General features: G+C 42.4%; 1 protein-coding gene across 1 annotated transcript in view; it reads right to left on the bottom strand.

The window, feature by feature from the left end:
* The window catches only part of nr6a1a (nuclear receptor subfamily 6, group A, member 1a), a 117,020-nt gene extending 100,636 nt beyond the window's left edge, over positions 1–16,384 (bottom strand). Inside the window, exon 1 of the mRNA XM_085474373.1 lies at positions 16,097–16,384. Within this exon, the coding sequence (XP_085330499.1) occupies positions 16,097–16,163 (67 nt within the window). The 5' untranslated portion in view covers positions 16,164–16,384. The remainder of the gene's footprint in view (positions 1–16,096) is intronic.
* Positions 16,385–19,149: the final 2,765 nt, after the last annotated feature.

Below are 19,149 nucleotides of genomic sequence, written 5' to 3'. Positions count from 1 at the left end.
CCACAGCCAGTTTGATCGGTTAAGAGAGAGAGAGCGAGATCAAAACAGTCACGAAACGTCTGCATATATGTGCCGAAGGGTTGTATTGAAGCAATCAAGTGATGAATAACTGTTTTCCAGTATGCTGTTTTGCAATGTTTTTGTTTTTTTTTGCATTGTTGATTTGTTTTTCACTGAAGCAGCTAATAAAGCACGATGGATTTTTACAATGTTGCCTCTTTCCTGTAAGATTCTATAATAGAATGAAACAATAATGTCAGTTCTAAATAAAGACAAATTGAATGAATTACGAAACACTCATTTTATTTCTATTAGATCTGAAAATGTTGTGTAACACTACAACCTGAAACGACAAATACAGGGAGTGCAGAATTATTAGGCAAGTTGTATTTTTGAGGAATAATTTTATTATTGAACAACAACCATGTTCTCAATGAACCCAAAAAACTCATTAATATCAAAGCTGAATGTTTGTGGAAGTAGTTTTTAGTTTTAGCTATTTTAGGGGGATATCTGTGTGTGCAGGTGACTATTACTGTGCATAATTATTAGGCAACTTAACAAAAAACAAATATATACCCATTTCAATTATTTATTTTTACCAGTGAAACCAATATAACATCTCCACATTCACAAATATACATTTCTGACATTCAAAAACAAAACAAAAACAAATCAGCGACCAATATAGCCACCTTTCTTTGCAAGGACACTCAAAAGCCTGCCATCCATGGATTCTGTCAGTGTTTTGATCTGTTCACCATCAACATTGCGTGCAGCAGCAACCACAGCCTCCCAGACACTGTTCAGAGAGGTGTACTGTTTTCCCTCCTTGTAAATCTCACATTTGATGATGGACCACAGGTTCTCAATGGGGTTCAGATCAGGTGAACAAGGAGGCCATGTCATTAGTTTTTCTTCTTTTATACCCTTTCTTGCAGCCACGCTGTGGAGTACTTGGACGCGTGTGATGGAGCATTGTCCTGCATGGAAATCATGTTTTTCTTGAAGGATGCAGACTTCTTCCTGTACCACTGCTTGAAGAAGGTGTCTTCCAGAAACTGGCAGTAGGACTGGGAGTTGAGCTTGACTCCATCCTCAACCCGAAAAGGCCCCACAAGCTCATCTTTGATGATACCAGCCCAAACCAGTACTCCACCTCCACCTTGCTGGCGTCTGAGTCGGACTGGAGCTCTCTGCCCTTTACCAATCCAGCCACGGGCCCATCCATCTGGCCCATCAAGACTCACTCTCATTTCATCAGTCCATAAAACCTTAGAAAAATCAGTCTTGAGATATTTCTTGGCCCAGTCTTGACGTTTCAGCTTGTGTGTCTTGTTCAGTGGTGGTCGTCTTTCAGCCTTTCTTACCTTGGCCATGTCTCTGAGTATTGCACACCTTGTGCTTTTGGGCACTCCAGTGATGTTGCAGCTCTGAAATATGGCCAAACTGGTGGCAAGTGGCATCTTGGCAGCTGCACGCTTGACTTTTCTCAGTTCATGGGCAGTTATTTTGCGCCTTGGTTTTTCCACACGCTTCTTGCGACCCTGTTGACTATTTTGAATGAAACGCTTGATTGTTCGATGATCACGCTTCAGAAGCTTTGCAATTTTGAGACTGCTGCATCCCTCTGCAAGATATCTCACTATTTTTGACTTTTCTGAGCCTGTCAAGTCCTTCTTTTGACCCATTTTGCCAAAGGAAAGGACGTTGCCTAATAATTATGCACACCTGATATAGGGTGTTGATGTCATTAGACCACACCCCTTCTCATTACAGAGATGCACATCACCTAATATGCTTAATTGGTAGTAGGCTTTCGAGCCTATACAGCTTGGAGTAAGACAACATGCATGAAGAGGATGATGTGGACAAAATACTAATTTGCCTAATAATTCTGCACTCCCTGTAGATGCGTTGGCCTGTAACAGCAGCTGTGAGATGGAATCGTCCAAATCACCAAAGTAAACTGGACCTGGGCTTGTTGCAGGATCTGAAGTTACTAAACATATGCACTAAAACTTAGAACCATATAATAATAAATATGTGCGTGATGAAAGTTGGGCAGCACACTAATGTCCTTACCCCACTCTGTGCTCGTGTGGATCTGACCCTTTCACTCCTTTGATTTTTTTCCTCTTTTTTTTTTTGCCTCCTCGTCACGTCTGTCTTTGTGCGGACCTGCCGTGTTCTCTGTCGTTTTGTACATCACTGTTTTTGGGGCAAATAAAATGAAAGTAGGGATTAAAACCGCAGAATTAATGATTACCGGTGCTGGAAATACTAGCGCTTGATGCAGTGTTTTGATTTTGCTGAAAGTCACGTGGTCTGTCGAGCTCTGTTGAAGACTGATCTTCTTGTGATGTCAATCTGGTTAAGAGCAACAGCAGCAAACAAACGTAGAAATAGAGACTGTAGTCCAATGATGTTGTTGTTAATATAAAAGTTCCTTCAGAAATCTCCATTTTTTTTGTAGTAAAAAAACCAAAAAAAACCCCAAAAAAACCAAAACTTGAGATTAGGCAAAAGACACGGAAACGGTGAAGCCTTTTTTTAGTGTTTTTACTTTTTTGCACAAAACTGTAGAACAAAAATGAAGCCATGTTATATGTTGTATAACAGTTGGGGGGGGGGGGGGGGGGGGGAACAACGTATAGAGCTACAGATTTGTAAAATAGAAGTCAAAATAATTTGCTGTGAGCACATGACCTGCTTGTACCCAAGCAGAGATCTTGCTGACGTTGCTGGTCCTTGGGAAAAGTTCATTGTTACCATGGGCCCACTGGAGGGCCCATTTTACAAGCACTCTTTAAATGACCATAACTCAGTCACCGTTTGTGCTAGAGAAAAGAAGTTTCAGAAAGAAGAGAAGCTTTACAGGGATATTCGGCATATTACGGTAGTACAAAGCATTCACAAGCTACTGCTGTCTGAACACAGACAGAAAAATAAGCCCTGCCTACATTTTACCATGTGCAGTTCACACAAATGACAAGCTTTACAGAACATCATAGCAATGCATCTGCCACCATAGTCCACTCACAGGTAAGAATGAATGACACACAGGTAGGGCTGCCACAAACGATTATTTTGATAGTCGACTAGTCACCGATTATTTTTGCGATTAGTCGACTAATCAGATCATCATCCATTGGACGTACAGCGTACAGCTTATTGCACCAGCAGCATCTGCTCTTATATAACTATCATTAGCTTACAGCTTTAAGTGTTTAAGGTCTGTGCTAACTAAAAATAAAGACAAGATGATAGTTTATTAAATTTTAATGACATTTGCAGATTGTTTCGGTGAAGTTTAATGAACTCCTTGCTATCTAAACTATAACAGGACACCGGAGTAAATTCCGAGCATCTCACACTTCTGATAATCAGCTGTCTGCTTGACGTTTATTCAGCTGTGTAAAAACTATAACTTTAATCTCAGACAAACCGATTTACTCAGGAACAAATAAAATACTAAAAAAAGCCAAACAATAACATTTTAAGTTATCTAAGTGACTCATATATCATGTTTAACCTGAGTAGTGACAGAAGGCGGTGGGTTTGAAAACGATTTGCGGGGAGTCCGGTGTTCTCACGGCTCTAGTGAGCCTTGCCCCCGGCTCGCTACCAAGCTAGTGGGTAACAGACGTCTCCGAAAACGTCGGAGCGCTTTTGAAAATATGTGGTGTCTTGATAAACTGAGCAGATATTTGAGGTTTACACAGCTACATTCTCGCCTGAAAATATGTTAAACGTTTATTTTGTGACCCAGAAAGAATAATAAGAGTAACATTAAAACTAACTAGCTGCCGCCATTGTTGGAAACTGCGCTGGGCTGCGCTATGAATTCTGGGATAGCTTTGGACCACGAAGTATACACCCGACCCATCTTTCAAATCTGGGGAATGAAGGGCACATTTGTCGGAGTCTTCGAATTTGGACAGGCTTTGTCGTGTAGCTGTAACATAATCGGCCTACAAATGTGGGCACAGGAGGATGCGGTTCCTGAATTTGGACACAGCTACGATACCGGACACTGCTGCTTCTTCTTCGGGGTTTAACGGCAGCTGGCATCCTTGTACATGCAGTGCTGCCATCTTCTGTTTCAGTCCGTTATTACACACTTAAATCCTGCTACTTATTCCTGCGTCTTTTGGGATCTTACAAAGCTTCAAAGTCGTCGACTTAGTCGTTGACGATTTTGATAGTCGACGTAATCGTGACTAGTTGACTAATGGTGGCAGCCCTACACACAGAGCAGCGAGCGGCAGGTGTGAAGAACCATTTTTACTGTCAATTGACAGAAAAAGTGAAAGACAGAAGGAAAGTGACATGGATGAAGGATAAAGTTTGTCTTGAGCAAACCACTACATGGGAGGAGTGGACACATCAGGCCTGATGCTGAGGAGCCACTCAGTCCACAGGAAAACCAGGAGGCGGCACATTACAGTTTACCATTATTTCCTGGACATTTCTGTTACCAACAGCTTCATAATTCACCAAGAATCATGTGGCAAACACCAGCAGAAACAGCGGGCTCGCCAGGAGTTCCAGGAAGACCCGTGTGCTCATCTACTTGGGGCTTCATTGACATCAGGTTGCCCACCGACACCCAGCTTCAACCAATCACTTCCCCCACAAACAGCAGCGAAGGACAGTCTAAGGCAGCTACAGCCACCTAAAGAAGTTCAAAATTAAAACGCTGTGGCCATATGAGCGGAGCAGACAGTTTCTGTATAAAAGTGACAATATATGGAAAACTGACAGCACAAGGCTCACAAACTTTGCACACAGTTATTAGAGTTCATATTTCACACAGATTGTTACTGATATTTTGTTGATGCTGAATATCAGTTTTCACTTCATTATAATCTTGAAGAATCGTGTTTTTCACTTTAAACCGTTGTTGCATTCCACAGTAAATATAAAATAAATGAACTAAACCTACCAAAGAAGACCAGGCGGCCTCTATTAACTCCGGGTAAATAAAGAGTGAAGGCAGACAGAGTTATAAATAGGATGCTTTCAACAGCTTTTTCCAAGTTTATTAAATAAAAACCTGATCCAAGAGTCCCTCGTACTTCTCCCCACAGGTACAACTCTTAATCAAACACAGCCTTTCAAAAAACAATCAGTAATCTGACTTTCAGTCTGACAGCCCGAGCGCTCAGTGCTCCATTAGATTTGACAGATTGTTAAGGAACTCAAGGGCTGCCTTCACAGGCTGCTTGGCGGTCATCCCTTTGACCTCTACACATGACCCTTGACCTTGTTGTGTAACACAGCACACAGGAGCATCTACTCTGTCCTCTCTGCTGCTTCTCCGTGACCGTGTGATGCTGCTGTCCCAGTGCCCCTCAACTTCTCAGCACATGCTTTGGCTGAAATGATGGAGAGCAGATTCTCCTCCGTGCCTGACTGCATAGTTTGAAGATACCAGCAGCATTTTAATGTAACACGGTCTCTGCTTTGAAAGCTAGAAGAGCGCTGCACAGGCTATAGATCTGTTAAGATCCAGATATTTTGGGAGTTTCCACAAATGTTTGACTTTTCATGTGTAGAGCAGACCATAATAGCATTTTGTGTAGGTGTGATATTATGTAAGCTCTTTCGTACTGACATAGATTTTTTAATATACATAGTTGCTGTATATCTGTAATCTTATTGCCTTAAAACACATAAGAAAGCTCTTTATCAGGTATGAAGGGTCTCACTCCGAGCTCAACAGCCTCTATGCTAAACCCAGGAAGGACCAGTGAGTGTCAGAAGCACGATCCAGAATGAAACAACAAAGATCCAGAAGCACATCGGGAAGATGACCACAACAGTTTGGTGAATAACTCGGGCCACTGAAACTCGAAAAAGAAGAGCGCCAGTCGCCACAGAAGCACAGGCCTTTGCACAGCATGCACCAGCCACGCTGGAGGCACTAATCATGGCGGCACAGGAAAAACCTCTAAGCACAAGACTGATAGAGGCTGGGGTCTACCACACCATGCAAGACCAAAGATGGCCCTGAGAAAATGCAGCTCATCACAGCAGGGTGCAAGAAGCTGGTAGGTAGGGCAGACATATAACGCTGTAGCTGAGTGGCTGGCATAGCATAGAGGAACATCTGTGCTGAGTATGGTCTTGATGTCCTGAGGTCAAAGTGCCCACTTGGATGGTTGAGAGTGACCAGCTAAGGTCCTGTAGTACCTCCAGGTACAGATGGACAAAGCGGTGATGACTAATCAACCCCACACAGTATTAGTAGACAAGCAGAGGAGGAAGGTTGTAGTAATAGACGTACTTTTACCAAGTGATGGCAATTTCAGGAAGAGGGAACATGAGAAGTTGGAGAAACACAAAGTGCTGAGAGAGGAGCTAGAGAAGATGTGTAAGCTGAAGGGGGGATAGGAGCTCTTGGGATAGTGACTCCCAAACTCGGAGAGTGGGTCCAGCAGATCCCAGAGAGGACAACCGAGATCTCTGTCCAGGAACAGCAAAGATGCTGTGCAGGACGCTCAAGCTCCCAGGCCTCTGGTAGAGGACCCCAGTTTAAAGAATAAAGACAGACACGGGGTTGCTGAAATTCAAAAAGAACTTCAGAATTGGGGAGAAAGGTGACAGTAAAGGTGGCATGGTTACTGGTGCCACACGGGCTGGTCCGAGTGTTTCAGAAACAGAGGATATAGTCAGATCTTCCCCACAAAAGCATCTCTAAGAGAACTGGCTGATAAAAGAACATCTGATGTCAAAGGTCTGAGAAGAAAAAGCAGACTGGTTCTGTTCGACAGGTCGTCTGCACAGGAGGCAACGAATGCAGCATTCAAGTCGAGGTGAGAACAGACGTGCAGAAACAGGCTTGCTTATTTTGAACAGTGTGTATTTTTCCACTTATTTCAATACATGTTATCATTTGATATTATTTTTATTATTATTCATCAATATATAATTAGACTGAATTGATTACCCACTTTAGACATGAAACAGTGGGATAAATGTTTCATAGAGCATTCATCCACGTGAAGCTGGTGACCGTTGTGTTTATCTGTGGTAATCCCGACGGCAGTCACGCTGGGGGTCAGGCTGTGGTCAGAGGGCGGGGGGGGGAGCACCATCACTGCGGGCTGACATGCTCAAAGGAGCAACTTCCCTTTCATCATACCAGGGGTTAGAGTTTTACTGCCTCATACAGCCGGTGAGTGTACAAGCACTGTGCGAACTAAGCCCTGCAGCAGCCATCTGATAATAATCATCTCACAAAACAGCAGAAACAGTTGAGTCTGCTTATGGAGCCACAAGGTTCAGTGTGCACTGTACGGATGCTCCACATGTGTCGCACTTTCACATTTTTACACTAAAAATGAGGCGATATTGTCCGGTTACACCAGCACGAAACTAAACCTATAAACATCATGTTAGTTGGCTGCAGTGGTCGTCTGTCAGTTAACTGACAGAACATTTCAACACCACCACTACTGCAACGCCGACGCCCACCCCTGAACAAAACCAAAACCTGCAACTGTTAAGTTTGCTCATGTGTCCCATTCCAATCCATCGGCATTAGCTGATTTACAGGTACAAAAACAGGCTGAACAGCAATATAAATGAGCTTAAAACAGGAATGAAAAAGCTAAAACTTTGCTTCTTCATTAAGAACATTTTACAGTATTCTCAAGAAAGGCCTTACACCAAACAGGAACAAGATTAATCAGGATTTGGTGCAGGCTATAATATGTCCTCGTAATTAATGTTAAAATGACAAAAAAAAGTTTTAGCTGGGAAACTGGCCTTTTTCAGCCTTTTCTTACTTTGTGCTGAATAAATAAAACTTCTGTAGCAGCGGAGTTAATGTCCTGCCAAAGAGTCTGAAGTTTTTCTTCATTAGTTCACTTTTAAGTTAGAAAAAAATGCAGTACATTCATCTATTTCAGGAGTGAAAATAATATCTAACAAGAAATAACTTACATATTTTATGTACGTTCTGCATGTGCACAACTCTGTTGCTTGTGAAGCTCGCACACAAGAATTTCACTCACATGTGCTGTACCAATGTACCTGCACATGTGATGTGACAATAAAAGTGATTTGATTTGAATACTGCTTTAATGTTTCACACAAGCAAAGCAGGAAGTTACTGCATTCAGAATATTTCCATTACTACAGTGTACGCATTCTTGAGTCCGTTCATAACCACCAGCTTGAAGTGTCCAAACAGGCAGCATTTACTCAACGCATGTGTGCTGAAGTAATGAGAAGAGTCACCGTTTAGCATTTTCCTGACGATGTGCACAGAGCTCTGTGTGTATCTTGTCTGTTGACTGTGAAACAATCAGTGTCCTGTGCTGAGCTTCACCCGACTATGGTTCCACTGCCAGTCACCTATGACCAGTACTCCCAGCATGGGGGGGGACTACTGAGCTGTTCAGAAAAAAAAAGAAGAGAACGGGGTGGCTGCAGTTTAGGAGTCTCAGGTCAGGTACTAATCAAAAACTTGGTGGTTCGATCCCAGGGAGGTGCTGCCCTTTCTGCAAAGTAGGGAATAAACTTGGTGTTCCACCCCACTAGTTCTACAAAAGCCAGCACCTTCCTCTTTGTTGTGGGCACTGGGTATGCATGAATGACTTCCACTTTCTCCACTTAAAGTCTTGACTTGTCCATGTCCAACCTCATATTCAAGGTACTCCACCTGGCTCTGTGTCTGATTACATTCATTAGGACTGCTCGTGAAGCCAGCAAATCTGAGGTGGAGAACACACAGATCCATCAACACCTGGTCCATGAGATGCTGAAAGGTTGCTGCAACTTGAACTGAAACAGTCCAAAAAGGAGTTTGAAGGCTGTCACCTTCCTTGTCTCTGGTGCTGGGGCCACAGCTTCTCATCACCCTTTCCAAGAGTTCGTCAATGCGAGGTATCAGGTAAGGGATCAAACTTGAAGACTAATTCCAATTTTTTTCACTAGTACCCACTCGGCTAATCAGATTCAGCTGAACGTCCCAAAATGTCAATGCAACACAAACCACACAACAATGGTGGACATCAAGGCGATGAGATACCTGCTTCTAAACTGTTGGTACAGGACTGCACACCGTCGCTGGACCACAGTGTTGGTTTTGGAGAGCCATTTCACTTCTTGCTGGGTTTCAAAAATGCTGGTTTTAATTTTTGTGCAGGACTCAAGAGTGACACCACTAACTGGCCAATCAGATGGCTTGGGATTCTGGCAGAGTAGGTATTAAAAACATACCTGGTATCAGGTACTTTCACCTAATGGAAAAACCTAAAAGTCAAGTCGAGTCAGCGGAGCTAAGCCCAGTGGGTACTAGTGGAAAACGGCTAAAAGTTGAACACTGATCCATCTTTTTTTAGGACTAGCATAACTAGGCTTCACCATTTGTTGATCTTTCAATTACCCAAGCTGCAGCTGGAATTCTGTAGAACTTTCTGGAGGCTGGAACATTTTCCCTCAGGTGTATTTTGTGCTGCACCTGTGTTGTGAAACCAGACTCCTCCTGAAACAACTGTAAAGAAGGGTTCTTAGATTTTTCTGGTGGGATGCCTGAAGACTTGTTAGAGACACTAAACTCAGCTCTGCTTTGTTTGTGGGGAAAACCGTTCTCCCTCTTCTTCTCCTGACAAAGACAGTGCTGCCTAACCTGCTGCATGGACCTTTGCGTTGGAACCTAAAATTCCTGTAACAGGATAATGTGGAAAACCTTATGTTTCTTTTTCTTGCTGTCAGGTAAATATAGCTCATAGTAGGGCTGGGCGATATGACCCAAAATTCATATCTCGATATTTTTTAGCTGGATGGCGATATAAGATATATATCTCGATATATTTTTTTTAAAGCCATAAAGTAAGAACAAGAAGAGAGTTCTTAGTCAAAGTTGTGTCCCAGATGTCACACAGGCACTTTTATTAACATAGAGCAGATGTACATAAAATTTACTCAAAAATAAATTATGAGCATTTATTAAATAATAATGCTCCATAAATAAAAGCAAACAATGTTGTTTTTGTGCTAAACAAAGAGCTCACAATTGTGCAGTCAAAATGTAAACTAAAAGACGCTGAGCATAATAACAAAGACAGATTTCACAGCTGCTCTGTTCCCAACTTGTACTGCGTGACTGACAGCCTGGAGTTTGTAATCCGCTTCGCAACCACGTCTCTTAACAGGTGCCATTTATGGTCCTTATACACAGTAGGGTAATATTACGTTGAAGCACAGTACGTATCACTCCGCGAGGCTCAGCCGTAATGCTCCGACAATCCATCAAGCGGTGCAGCTCCGTAGCTTACCAAAGTCGTACTCAAACATTTGTGACAGATTGCTGAGCGCCGTGTTCCACATAAAATCGGTTCGCGCTGTCAACTTTTGAGAAAATGAAAGGATTTTAGTCCGTGCAGCACCTCTGGGCTGCATGGCGTTAGCGTGGTTAGCTCGTTAGCGTGGTTAGCTAGCTAACACATTGACGCCGTCCCGCCCCACGCACGGGGCGATGCGCAGTAACTCGTTAAAGGAGATTTGCCGTGTCCATCTTGTCGCTTCCTGCAGGTGAAGCGATGGGGGAGGAGGGGGAGTTGTGTTCAGTGAAGGAGAGGCGAGGCCGAGTAACGTTGCGTAAAGACGAAAGTGGACGAAAGAGAGGCAAACTTGCGGCTCCACAAGTATAATTATAACGTAACATAGACTATATCGATATAAAGGATATTGTCAGATCTTATATCTCGTATAAAAATATATCGATATTTTTTAAAAAACTCGATATATCGCCCAGCTCTAGCTCATAGCTGACCTTACCAAAGCCTCTTATTAATTCTGTAATGCCTCTGCTACTTAGTTGGGACAGAAACTTTATCCCACAGTTTGTGAGGACCTCTCTAGAAATCTGTACACTAAAAAAAAAAACTTTCACTAATGCTCCCTGATTTATTAGCAAGCATTTGTAGACAAGTTGTGATCTATTATATGAACTACGGATGAAAACAGCAACCTGCTGGAAATGAGAACACAAGGTTTTTGCAGCACACTGTTTGCAACTAGTTTCACCCAGTGACAGCTTGCAACCTCCAGCAAACACCTGCCAACCAGTTAGGAAATACCCATATTTCCCTAAAGACTTCCAGGGTGTCACCGGCTGCTTTAGGCAAATCTTTGATTCAGATATCCCAGTAAGTGACACCTAGCTGCAGTGAGTGGCAACAGAAGCCCCTATTTTTCCCCTTTAAAATGGAAATATTGCAGTTCCTCAGCTGCTCTTTTATAACTTCCCAGACAACTGCATCCTTCAGTACTGCAGCTTTACAGGATCCCTACTCTGCATACCAAGTTCAGTGTTTTACAGCTGCCTATAAACTCATCTTCCACCCAAATTCAAACTCAAATTGAAGCCATTTACAGCCTTTGGCCCAGGCTTCGTGTCAAAAACAACAGAAGCTTGGCAAAAGCACTGCCAACAGCCTCAGACCAATTGTACTTACTGTAATACATTCCCTCTCAAAATATGGTTCACAGCAGCATGCTATGTCCTCCCTCGTCATCCTCCCCCACAGCTCATTAGCAGCTGTTAGATGCTCAGCCTATGCCAGGATCAAGGCAGCAAACTTCTGTGAGAGAGCAGTCCCAGCCCCATACCTCATGGATCAAGTGAAGGTTGTAAATACTTTCCTGGGTTACGGTGAGGTCAGCAGAGACCAGGGCCATTAATGCTTCAAGAGCAACATCCCTGGTTGCCGTTCCCATAGCTCTCATCCGCCACCTCCCCCAACATGTCCATCACAGCACACACAAGAAGAAAACAACAAGCAGAACTTTAGGAGAAGATTCAGAGCGAAGAAAACCCTGGAAGTGTTTGTGAACTGAAAATAGCATAGTGAAGTGGAAAAGGCTTAGACCATCACAGGGAACTGGAAAAATATTTATCAAGATTTTATGAGACAAGATGTTTTTAAGGGCCTGAAAGCAAATGGAAATAATTGAGCACCAAACTAAAATATTTCACTTGTTGCAGGGGAACATTTTGGAACAACAAACCAGAACATTATTAAAAATTGAATTAATCCATCCAACATGTTCTTTTAGTTCCTTTGAAATGGTGTTAATTAATCTCCCCATTATTTGTCTTTCATCCCATCCATCACCAGCTGACCCGCAATATGTGTTGCCTGGAAACAGCACCATCAGCATGAAGGAACTGCAGCATTTAGACCTCTGGAACTGATGAGGACTCAGTTTTCACCGCTCATACTCGACTAACTTCTCTTTAATAGTTTCTCTCATCTTAACATGAAATCAGGGAGGTGAATGTTTCCCTGTAAGGGTGAAAAAAGTATCTGAGTTATACTAAACATTTTGCAGAAGATGTAATCAGATTGTACTCCACGCACGCTGTCTTGGGTCAAGAATCAAATTGAGATTAGCTGTAATGACCTCTGACATCTAAATAGAAGGTTAAACCAATCAGGCCAGATGTCCTCTCAGTATGTGGGATAATCATGAAAGAGCAAACAGATCCTGATGTTGTTACTAAAGTCTTATCATATTATCAGGAGAGACGCAGCAGCGAGACAGGAAAACCTGAAAATCTAGAGATATTTCTACGTTGGACACGACTGAGGGCACTATCACAGTGATCACAGCTGCAGATATATAAAGAAAATAAAAATATATAAATATAAATACAGATTCTGAATGTTTAATAACAAATATATACTTTAAAAACCAAACATGTACTTGTAATGTAATTGCAACAGGACATTTTTGTAGGTTTTTGTATTACTCCATCATTTTAGAAATCTGTCTACTCACTGACCACAGGCCTGTGTGATGAAGCTGATCTATACCAGGGTCACATTATAAAGCCACCTGCTTTATTTGTTTGTTTTTCGCTGCAGCGATGTGCATTTATTGCAGCACTTACAGGATCTTCTGATAATACATCTTCGTTTGTTAAGACTTACAGAGTTGAACCTGTGAGAGACCTGATGCTTTGGTTACACTCCACTGCAGACACCCACAGCCAAGCAGTCATTCTTGCTACACTTTATAAACCACCGCCTGGACTGCAGACGGTGCGCTGTGATGTTAAGTCAATATGGGCGAGTCCACACGTCACAAAACAGACGTCCATATGGACGCTCACCATCTAATGTTAAAATACTCACAGCCACAGAGTAAAAGTGCACTCGAGGCTTTTCACGAGTCGAACAGAGAAAATTATTGTCCTGCTTCATGAAAGCTGAGCTTCAGTTTACAGCACAGTGAAGTCTGTCATCCACAGAGACCACAGAGGAAAATGAGCTTTTCATTAGAAACGGAAACATACATGATATTGGTTTTGTATTATCACTCTCTGATACATTTATCTTTTTTTCCTTTCTTTAAACAACAAAACAAGCGCGACACCACCTGGTGGGGAGTGTGTTCAAAAAAGGCTTGACTGAAAGACAAGAATCACTATGATGCTGAAGGCGCTGCAATGATTTTTGTTTCTTCTCTTGATTAACTTGAATGAAAACGTGTGTGTGTGTGTGTGTGTGTGTGTGTGTGTGTGTGTGTGTGTGTGTGTGTGTGTGTGTGTGTGTGTGTGTGTGTGCTGATGCTAACACTGATATTGTGGCAGCAGAGGAAGTGTTCTTAAGAAAAAAACACAACATGATGGATCACATCTACATTCCTGTCACCCCCACACTCCACTCCACCCCCACACGCCTCTACTGTACTCCTGGCTCATTCAAGAATCGGGGGTGGGATGGCGGGGGTGGTGTTTGTATCCTGTCCCTGTCCCACCCACTGCCAGCTACCCCCTTCACTCTGCCCCAAGGGAAAAACACACACAACAACAAATGTACCAGCAGAGCAGGGGTTGACAAAGCACTTTGTTTCAACCAGTTCATGCCAGTCTACTTCACCCATGCATCAAACCTATCTTCCCGTGTGTGTGTGTGTGTGTGTGTGTGTGTGTGTGTGTGTGTGTGTGTGTGTGTGTGTGTTGGGGCAGGTGAGTGGGGGGGCACATGCGCTGCTTACTGTTCCATATGACACAGAAAAGCAACAAACTGCAGTGAAGAGCTGGAAGTACTCGATTAAAATCTCAAAGTGGTTTCTATTACTTTACTAAATAAACTCACATTAAAGTAAACAACAATATTCACTCTGCTAAACATCTTTTGATGAAAAAGTATCAAAGTGGTCACTTTCAAGATCAAATCTCAAATGAAACGAGAAAGTAGGGATGTGTGGACATACGAGCTGATGCTGAGTGACATCAGGCCAAAACCATTCAAAGTAAAATCCTGTTACAAATACTCAGCCTGTTACTTTGTTTTCATGTATTTCCTGTTTGTCATTTCTGTTTACCTACTGTTTTCTACTCTGCAAACAATTAGAAATGATAAATAAGCCGTTTTGTTTGCAAAGATAACACTGACCATTGAATCAGCTGCTATCAGTCTTTTTAAAGATACTGACTCATGGGTAATATTAAGTATTGTTTGTTTCACAGCTTGGTGTTACAGTGTGAACGACAGCTGAAGGCTGAACGTTCATTTTTAATCATCAACTTTTGTGTTTGACCACCACAGAAACGTGGAATAATCGGTTATCTGTGCATTTGAAGTGTTTATTCGTTTCCTTCAGTCATGTGTGGCGTTTAGAAATTCCTGCCATATCCTGAATTTTAAGACCAGGTATTAATGAATTAAGACATGATGAAGAAATAAACATTTTGACGAGACATATTCTAACAATATGCAGGGAAAACATTATTTACAGAATTATCAACGAGCCTAAAATGATTTCAAAACGTTTTATGAAATACTTTTTATTTTTTGGGGTGTATTTCTTTACTCGTGTTTTTATGCTACGATTGAAAAATTAAAATGATTTAATCTGTAGAACTGCTCAGGCTGTTGTCGTCATTATTGATTATTCTGTTGATTATTGCTGGAACCCACAGAGGATGTGTTTCAGTGAAACAAAGACAACGCCTGAAACGACTCAAGCAGCAGTCACCACCACAAAACATACTTTAAAAAATATTAAATTATTCATGTTTAATCAAAATTAATAAATAATTGTGGGTACATTCACGAAATAATTTCAGTATTAAAATGAAACTAAGCCTAAAAAATTTATGCATTAATTTTACTATTAAATTAAGAAATCTAAGGGAAATTCTTAGGGGGACATTTCAATCTAACGTGCTTCTTAAACAGTCTTAAATCTTCATAATGAGACTTATTAAGTGGATCAGAACACAAAGTCCACCCCGATATCCATAAGTCACGTTGAGGTAATCAGGGCTGGCAGGGTTAAAGGAATTTTAATCTTGGAAATGTCAATAAATCTTCAGCCACCCGCACGGGGGCACGATATGGGACTGGCGCCTGGGACAGTCTGCTGCAAGGCATTGTGGGCTTAGTGTGAGCCTGGAGCTGGTCAGCATCACAGAATATTAGAAACGAGTATCAGGCACACTGAATAAGAAGCCTTTCCAGCAGCACCGTGCCACTGTAAACAAAAGTCAGCGGGACCGGTGCAGTAGGGGGGTGGACCTCTGCATCCTCTGTTATGGCCTTCTTGCCATCCTGTGAAGTGCCGGATTTTGAGGACTTAAAGGACTAAAGGCTTCGGGGCATTCTCCAAGTTCAAAAGTTCACCTTTTACGATCTTCCCGAGCCTGACTGACCACCTCCAAATAAAAACATTCCGACCTCAGTTCCCAGCGAGCCCAGCGCCATCTCTCTCTGTGTGTCTCACACACACACACACACACGATTAAGTCATATCCACCAGTGAAACAAACTCATCCGTGCTACACTGCTAACTTCGTTACCAACGTCTCCGAGTCTAATAAAAATAAAATCACGCGGCTGTCCCGCTGCTCCTTTTTTAAACTTGCGCGTTTTCATCAGCGCCGCTTCAGAAAGGCTGCGGTGCACGTGAAAGGCTCGTGCAGCAGCAGTGATGAGGCGCTGATCACACAGCCACAGCCACGCGCTCATGTTTTGAGGTGAGCAGCGGTGCCCGGGACAGCAGCAGCCGGGCTACGTGTGCTCGTGTGCGGACGCGAAGGAGGCTGTTCCACGCCAGGTTTGCCTACCGTTTACTGGCTTGGCGTCGTTTCTCTCCGGGTAGTCGAACCCAGTCGCCCTCTTCTGTATCTCCATCCTCCTGCATGGACTGAACCCGAGTCAGCTCGAGTCCGACGTCGCCCCTTCGCGCCGCGGAGAAAGAACCACGCGCGTGGGGGTGAAGGGGCAGGATGACAGCACTGGCGCTTCGGTCTAAAGTGAAGCTGGCGCTGCTTTGGTCGCCGTGTTTAGCTTGACTGACTCAGTACTCGAACCGCGGACCCATGCTTTGACCCTCCTGCTTCCAGTCAGCAAGGAATAGCTGGATCCACACCCCCCACCGATGGTGCGTTTGAGGATGTCGAGGAGGGTGGTGGACGGCAGCTTCTTAAATCAATTAGTGGTGATGGGAGTCTTGGACAAAGGCTTCTATGCAAAACGTCACATCATCTTATATTTATGACTGAAATCCTTTCACATAATAACGACACAATATTTTTTCATATCTATGATTTATTATTTCTTTACATTAGTGGTGTAGTTTCAGATGCTCAAGTGATGAAGTCAGTGCAGATCTGAGAAGCAAAAACTCAGACTTCACACTGCTCTAAACACTCAGTTTCAGGCAGTTTTATTTCTAATTTAGACACTTTATGATGATAGCAGGTCTCCCTAATATGGGCATCTCAGGCAAACAGCTCCAACTGTAAACAGAAGCCCACTTACCACAAGTTTTATTTTTAGGGCCAGCCAATCATTAGGAAGGAGGAAAGGAAATAAACAGCTTGATTAAGAGAGGATGCTGTACTAAGGCCCAGTATAAGATAAATAGCTAAGCTATCCTAGTAAAGTTCAGGAGTGGAGTTGGAACTGAGCAGAGTAGGTCATGTCATAGTTATCAGAAAGTAAAACCTACAAGAAAATGGTCAAAGGTGGTTGCAAAGAAAAGCGTCTGGACTTCTTTTCTTTGCAAGCTCCTTTGACTACGATGACCTGGATGACTGACAACCTTCACTACAAGAAAATGAATTTTTCACCTACCAGCTTCCAAAATGTGCGTCTGATAGGAGGAGGAATGTCTGATTAAACTCCTTGAAGTATAATTCTCAGAGAAACCAAGTGATTGATAACGACTGTTGCTGGATTGTCTGTAGTTAGGCTTGACTCAACTTAAACATTGATGTGTTACTCCAGGTCCATCTGTCCGGTTGCCCAAGCACAGTTACTAACACATTATGTGCTTCTTCAATCTTTTTTTAACCAGTTCTGTAATCGATTTGTATTTAGGGTCTCAAAAACATTCTGAGTATTTCAGAAATATTTATTGGAAAGAGTTACAAAAAAATGAAAATTCAAACTGTGAAAACACTGACATATTGGCTAGCAGTTACAAAAGTGAAATGAACTGGCTGTTCAAGATTACAATCCTGTTTCTTATGTGACAGGAAACCCAGCACATATGACTGAAGAGGCCACAAGTGCATTATCTCCTTCTCTTGTAAAGGGTTGTCCTGTGTATCCTTGCTAAAATAACACAAGAAAGGAAGCACTAAATCAACTTTTCCAGGCACTTAGAGAATTTGACCAGCTTTTGTCAAGTTACTTAGATACTTCCTGGTCATTTTACTAATTTGAAAAACATCCAGAACATAAGCCTGACACAGATTTGATAGAATACGCCCCAAAAGTTGCTTTCCTAAGCAAATAATTAAATAACTGAAATAAATCATCTTCACTATGCTCATTAAATAATTCAAATAAACTCAGTTTTTGTTAGACCTTTGAACAAATCAAAATGAATTACTTATGTGTGTTTATTTCATAATGAAAACATTAGACATCACTGTTTTCTCACACATACCAAAGCACAGTATGAGGTGAGATCTCTTTATTATTAAATCTATTTTAAAGCTAATTGAAAACAGATAAATCGTTTTATTTTCATTACTATTCAGCGTTAGATTGTTCAGCATTGTTGCTGATTTGTTTATTTAATATTTTGCATTGTGGTTTTTCCGACATAACACGAAAGCAGCACAAACACACAACAGATATTACGTAACAAGCGTGCCTTATTGGTCTGAAGGAATTGTGGGACATGAAGTTTCGTAACCGCCCTTTTCTGGTGTCTGGTAAAATTGAAGGCCAGCGTTTACCACGACAAGACGAAAACTAGCATGATAATGCTAATCATAGTTACCGGACAGCTGTTCGGTTAGTAACCAGAGACAGATGTTTCACATTCGCTGAGTCAGCGTCAGGTTTCGGGCGGGCCTCGAAGGTCCAGGCTCGCCCAATAAAGTCACTGTGCCCTCGGCTGTAAGGTGCACTAATGCAGCATCATACAGCTTGGTAATTATTAAAAGCGCCAACATTCATAGTGGCCACGAGTCACTGCAGTGCGAGCTTAATGTAATCGGTTCACAGTAGTTTAGCGTTTCTGTAGCAACCGTGACAACCAGCATGACCGAGGAGGCGGCTGGGTGGACGGGCCTGTGCAGAGCAGACTTCGGGTAGGGACTCTCGGGTCTATTTCACACTAAAAACGGGGCTTTAATCAGCTTCTGCTGCTAGCTAGCTAGCTACACGAAAATTGAAAAACAAAACGTGTTGAGGACACTGTGCGCTCACAATAAACTGTCCTAGTGTGTGGTGAGTTCACTGATCCAAATGTGTCTCCGGCTTTGCATCTGCAATTTAAGAAAGATATGTTTGCACTTTTCTAACCTTGGCTACGTTTCTCTGAGTGTACTACGCGTTGTTGTAATTAAACACTAGCGCTTTTGTTGTTTGGAGGAGCAAAGTGACCTGCCCACCAGTTAAAGGTCTGCTGCCATCCTGCGGAGACGGTAGGGCGAGGAATAATTTGGGGGTTACAGCGCCCTCTGATGGTCTCTCTACAAAGTCTCTGTGTGTGAAAAAGCGGTTTGCTAGCTGAAAGGCTCCCAGCCACCGTACCAGAGAAACGTTTCTTCATGCGAATAATTAACCTACGCTTTATTTAATAATTAATTAATAACATTTAATATTACCCGACGTGTTTTTGTTGGCAGCTCGTTAAAACGTATGTCACTTGGCGTAT

Source organism: Copadichromis virginalis, linkage group LG12, assembly GCF_057382275.1.
Source record: "Copadichromis virginalis isolate Kocher_CV1m ecotype Utaka linkage group LG12, C_Virginalis_male_GT1.1, whole genome shotgun sequence".
NCBI lineage: Eukaryota > Metazoa > Chordata > Actinopteri > Cichliformes > Cichlidae > Copadichromis > Copadichromis virginalis.
The sequence above is the reverse complement of the archived record's forward strand: the minus strand, read 5'-3'. Positions and strand labels throughout refer to the sequence as shown.